This window comes from Rhagoletis pomonella, unplaced genomic scaffold (assembly GCF_013731165.1).
Source record: "Rhagoletis pomonella isolate Grant_MI unplaced genomic scaffold, Rhpom_1.0 Rhpom_scaffold_00005, whole genome shotgun sequence".
Lineage (NCBI taxonomy): Eukaryota > Metazoa > Arthropoda > Insecta > Diptera > Tephritidae > Rhagoletis > Rhagoletis pomonella.
Genome location: NW_023458559.1, coordinates 81,890,482 through 81,896,359, shown reverse-complemented (window position 1 = coordinate 81,896,359; position 5,878 = coordinate 81,890,482). Strand labels below are relative to the sequence as shown.

Below are 5,878 nucleotides of genomic sequence, written 5' to 3'. Positions count from 1 at the left end.
AAGATAGAGCACTTTTCATATAGCTGGGTGACTAGGGTCTCGAGATACAGACCAAAACGTGGACCTGGGTAAACTTAGGCTGTATTTGTTTAATATGGGCATAAAATGAAAGCTGTTATGTCAAAAATATGCGGAAGCAAATAAAAAAAAATTAAAAAATTCATGAATACCGTTTTTGTGAAAAATAAAATTGTGTAATGCGGACAGTTCTTTAATCTTCTTTAATATAAAAATTAATATAAAAATAAGTAGGGTTTTCCTTCCTGACGCTATAACTCCAGAACGCACGAACCGATTTCCACGGTTTTGCATTCGTTGGAGGTTTATAGCTAAGAAAATTCAGGAAAAATTTCAATAGAAAAGTATATGGTGTGTGAGTATCCCTCACGAAAATAAGTATGTTTCATGTAATTTTGTTTTGTTACTCCCTCTCACAACATTTGAAAATATTAGTTAATATTGCTGTACATATTTGTATAGTAGCGAGATTTTTTCAAATTATATAAATATACGTTATTTGAATATTGAATCAATACACGTTTGAGGAAAGGGTGCGATAGTAGACTCCAGTTATAAGATTATAAATTAAATTTCCAAGAGAAAGTCGGTTCTTTACATATTTTCTAATTACCTTTGAAAATATATTAACTCAAAAAAAAAAATAAACAATGCTTCATAGATCGATTTGTTTTAAATCTAACTTCATAAAGTTCTTTAAAAATATTTTGTAAATGAGGCCATAAGAGCTTAGGGGAGAGTTACAACACAAAAATACATTTAAGGCGCAGCGAATCACGCCGGGTAATTGCTAGTATATATATATATTTAAGATTATCGTAAATTTCTTAATGATCAAATGATCGGATTTAAACCAAATTAGTATGGGACCACCTGTGAAGTAACACTTTTCCTATAAAACAAAAAGAATTATAGAAATCGGTTAACGTGGTCCAAAGTTATGCGGTAACATACATAAAAAAGTTCAAAATTTTTATGGAAATTTTATGCATTTTTCTAGAGTTTGTATTAAGTTTGAAAGTTTGAATTAACTTTATGGTTTTGGCTATAGCATGGAAAATATTTTTTAAAAATATAACAAAAAAATTACTTGGAAAACATTGTAAATATTTAAAATAAAATCACCATGCACTCAGTTTTGATCGGCAGTGTAACTTTGTTTTGTTCAAATCATATATGTAATACTTGTATATTGGCAGTAACCCTGCAAACCAAAGTTCCCGAAATCTTAAGGAAATCGTTAGGAGTATATCATTTCTGTAACGATTTTTTTACGAATTTTCAAAGAAAATTATATGAAGTGGTAAGAAATTTCTGTACGAAAAATAAAAAAAAATTCTGGAAAAATTCTGAAAGATATTCTTCACATAGCACCATTATTTTCGTTGCTTCACAGATTTTCTTCCGAAATTTCGTAAAAGAATGGAAGTGTGCGTAATTTATTTCATTTTGGAAAATTCGGCAAAAAATCGAATTAAATCTTAAGGAATCCTTTAAAATGTCTTTATAATGCAGAATACTCTGAAAAAATGGTTTGCAGGGAAGCATATCGCACTTTTAAAAATATAGAAAATTATTTCCAAATCTCAATTTTGGGGGAAAACGCAAAGTTTAATCAATTCATATAATTGGTATGCAAAAAGACAGATGGAAAGACACAAATCTTCGCGTTTGTGGGAAGTTTAGTTATCTGTTAGACCGAACTAATTCAACTTATCAACTTTATTGATTGTATGATGCAATACCCAAAAACTACAATTTTGAACGTGCGATAAGTACATTCACTGGCAATCAAAAGTGAGAGCATGGTGTTTTTTGTTTAGGTAATATTTGCAATGTTCGAGTTGAAATTTTTTTGTTATTTTTTTTATAAAAATATAGTTAATGCTTTAATCAAAACCACATAAATCAAACTTTATACAGAACTTAGAAAAATTCAACGAATTTTCATAAAATTTCTTGGTAGGGTAGTCCAGTTAGCTTGAAAAACATTGCAAATGCCTGTGTACATGCATAGAAACATACATATGTATGTACATATTTGTTTATTAAACAACTAAATTAGAGAAGAGCGAACGTAATAGGAAAAATTTGATGGCATATATAATAATATTCCACATAAAATTGATAGCATCTCAATTCGTAGAATCGTTTTATGAATTAGCATTTTGGGTCAAAAGTAAAAGAATGATAACTTCGTCCATGGATTGTATCGCTAGCTTTGAATAGTCTCATTGATAATATTTTAAGAATTGGTTTGTATCAAGGCACATTAAATGAGCCTTTGTGTGTATTAATAGGTGTTTACTCTTGTATGCCTTTTATAAGGATGACTATATCTTACAACAATTTTTGCTTATTGCACGGCGATAACCCAAAATGGAGCACCGTTAGTTCGGCAGCTAGGAGCCGTTTTTCAGTTCGAAAATTGGAAATTAGCTGTCCAAGTAAGGTACATACTCACATAACTCGTTACACCAAATACAGACTCTCCCAACGTTCAAAAATTTTATGTTTGAATTTATTTAATCTAGAGTCAAACATTTTAGTTTTTTATGCATTTTCCCATGACGTTAAAAAAAATCCGGTCTTAAAAAAATACCTTTTAATCGATCAATCACATTTATGCAAATAAATCGGAGAAGTTTCTTTTTAATCTTATGTTGGAGAATGATCAATTCCAAAGTTATGTGGTGAAACTGGAGAAAATACCTCTTTACTTTGGATTTTATTCCACGTATTATCAAACTACACGAAATGTATGCTTATTATTTTGATTCAATTGAATAGGCACAGTGGCTTTAACACAAAAACCAACAAAAGCATCCATTCATTTTAATTCTAAAATTTTCCGACGAACTGATAACCACCTCCTTTTTTGGAAGTCGGTTAAAAACAAACCTGCTGCAGTAGCCAGTTGTTCTCGAGGCAGATGAAGCTCCGTCTCGTCGATGCCCGGTGGTTGTGTGCCTAGAACGGCATTCACAGGTCTGGAGTCTATATAACTCGAGACTGACTCCCTGTGAATGCCGTTCAGGGCCTGTCGATATGCTGATAGGTCCAGAGGCTACTTAATGAACCTCTGGACTTCGTCCGTCAGTTCGTAGAGATGCCTGCTGACGTGCCTGCGCGAGGGCTCTTTTGCAAGCAGCTGCCCATTCGGATGACCACGTCTATGGCTCCCAACCAGAAACTGCTTACAGAGCATTGCATTTTTGCCTCGTCGTGCAGGTGGTCGGCAGCTTCATCCAGTGCGTCCTACTAGTCCCCGCGACCGGCTGGTGCTGCGTAATTTAAAACCGACCGGCCTATTGCCTTGTATGTTGCCAGCGACGTTTCTTTGTCTTTTCCTCAAGTACTGCCGGCTAGCGACCTGGAGGACCTTGTTGCGGCTCTGTACTTTGTTGACTTCGTAAAGGACTTTTGTTATCTCCGTCTAGCTTTTGTGTTCTGACTCCAATTCATGCTTTGTTCATGCGAACTGTCGGCTTCAGCTGTCAAAAACATTAGCATTTTTCTTCGGCTTCATTTCCAACAAATCGCCTGCAGAGTCCTGGATCCGCAAAGCCCTCCATTTATGCATTTTTTGCAGTTGCAAGTGCACCTGTTTCGCCAGTTCTTGCTGTTATAGGTTTAATAAATTTGCTATGCACATAATAAGGCTATGGCATCCTTATACTTCAAGTGGATAAAAATTGAAAGAATAATTTTCTTGTAGTTTTATAAAAAGTAAAATAATATCCAAAGTAAAGGTACTGGCCCAATCCTGCCTTGCTTTGATTGCTTTGCTGCGAGAAGTGTCAAAAATGATTTGGAATATACTAAAACGTATACAGGCTGGCCAAATGGCAGCCTTTCTTGACTTTCTTTAACCGCAAATTTGAAAGTGTTTTGTAGGCCTTTGACAAAGAGGTATGTTCCCGTTCAAAAAACATAAATTCAAACAAAAATTTACTTACTTAATTTTAAAAAAAGTCACAGAAAATGCAAACAATTCGAAATGAAATAAAAATGGTTCGCTGTTTCCATATTTATATTTAACATTATAGTACAAATTTTACATGAAAGGAAAACAAATTTATCACTCTTTTCTTCAAGTAAATCGCTTTTTTAAGCTGTAATTTTTTTAGTAAATGTAGATATACATATGTATCATTATTACCATTTCTTTTAAATACCAACATTATTTCGTATTAATTTAAAAATAAATTTGAAAGTTTTTGATAAATTTTTTAGAGTTTTCTAGGAAAATAATTATTAGTGTTATGGGAACAGCCATTGACTTTTCAACCAGACAGCTGGTTACTTTGACAGCGTTCCTAGCCGCCATTCGGCCAAACAAGTTTTCAAAGAAATCAAAGCAAATTAAAGTCAGCAAGGCGCGCAAAGCAAGCCTGCATTGGGCCAGCCAGCGCCTTAATCAAAGGGTTTTCTTCATTTTCACCACTTTTCTTCAAAATTAAGCATTCTTCAAAACAAGATCAAATAGAAACTTCTCTGATGCCCACAAATCCAGATATAAGCTTGGGTCTTGAGGAAAATATGCGTACCTATTCAAGCGAATCAGGCTGTATGTTCTACAAACTTTTTTCTATCGTATTAATACCGACCTGGTCTAATGTATGTAGGTATACACGTATAGTATGTAGTTCATATGTATATGCTATGTATATTTATGCGATATAAAATATAATTTTTGTAACTTACGTGTGTTTCATATACGGGCCGAGCCATTACTTAACAAATATTTTTAAAAATTCGCTGATTCAATTAGCGCACGGTAACATCTCAGGTATCTAATAAGTCAGAACAGCTGAAGCAGCCAAGGTAGTCACAATATTACAAGCTCACTGCTGATAAGTGAATTATAGTATTTCCATACAATTTCGTAGTTTTGGTTAGTTTCACCTGTCGCCGAATTAGTCTTTATTCAAAATCGAGCGGGGCAAATAGCGTATGTAATTAGAATAACTTATTGATTTTAAACAGGAATTCAGTTATGTAATTATGCATCCGTTTTTATTATCTTCAATTTAGCAATCCATTCCGTCAGCTATTGTTATGAATTACGGAGACTTCAGTTTCCAACAGAACATCCATTTACCAATTATAATTTAATAAAAACAGAAAATATCTCTTCAATATGGAATGAAAGAGAGATGGAAAATCACAACTGTTGGTTACCGAGTAGCGATGTTGATGTCAGCAAGAGCAGTGGTCGTATTATTACCGAAAAACTTCGTTGACTTATACTCTGCTAACGGGGGCGGAAAATATTTACATAGTATTAATGGCACGTTCCTTGTTGCCGTTGCTTTTCAATTTTTTTATCTTCTGTTCTGTTGTACATGTAAATTTCCACTAAAGGATAAGAATAGTTTTTCGTTCTATAAGAATATGTATATACATAGTATGTACATACTTACATGCATATGTTCATATTCATAACATACTGCTACTTACAGAGTTGAGCGTACTTGTTTTTTTCCATAAAACAAAAATCTAAGAATACTTTATATGGAAAAAATGCGTACCTAGGTCAGAAAATAATTCTCAAAAATGAACCCGAATTTTTAGACATTTGAAATTCGCATATTATTATACTAAAACCGACTTAAAAAAAACATATATATATCAATATATTTCATGATTCAATGATCGGATCTAAACCAAATTAGTATGGGACCACCTGAGACGCTACCTTTCCGTTGCAAAAGAAAAGAATTATCGAAATCGGTTGACGTGGTCCAAAATTATGCGGTAACATACATAAAAAAAATAAATAAAAATATTCCGACGAACTGATAACCCCCTCCTTTTTTGGAAGTCGGTTAAAAATGGCTATAAAACTGCATAGGTA

General features: G+C 33.3%; 1 protein-coding gene across 5 annotated transcripts in view; it reads right to left on the bottom strand.

Moving 5' to 3' along the window:
• Nucleotides 1-5,405, bottom strand: part of LOC118739698 (NADH-cytochrome b5 reductase 3) — a 16,569-nt gene extending 11,164 nt beyond the window's left edge. Inside the window, exons 1-2 of one of the 5 annotated variants that reach the window (XM_036471195.1) lie at nucleotides 4,927-5,402; nucleotides 4,726-4,868 (exon numbers count right to left, since the gene is read on the bottom strand). In XM_036471195.1, coding sequence (XP_036327088.1) covers nucleotides 4,726-4,752 — 27 coding nt within the window. In that variant the 5' untranslated portion in view covers nucleotides 4,753-4,868; nucleotides 4,927-5,402. Of the gene's footprint in view, nucleotides 1-4,725 lie in introns of all 5 variants that reach the window. The other 4 variants (XM_036471192.1, XM_036471194.1, XM_036471197.1 and 1 more) reach the window with 4 other exon arrangements.
• Nucleotides 5,406-5,878: the final 473 nt, after the last annotated feature.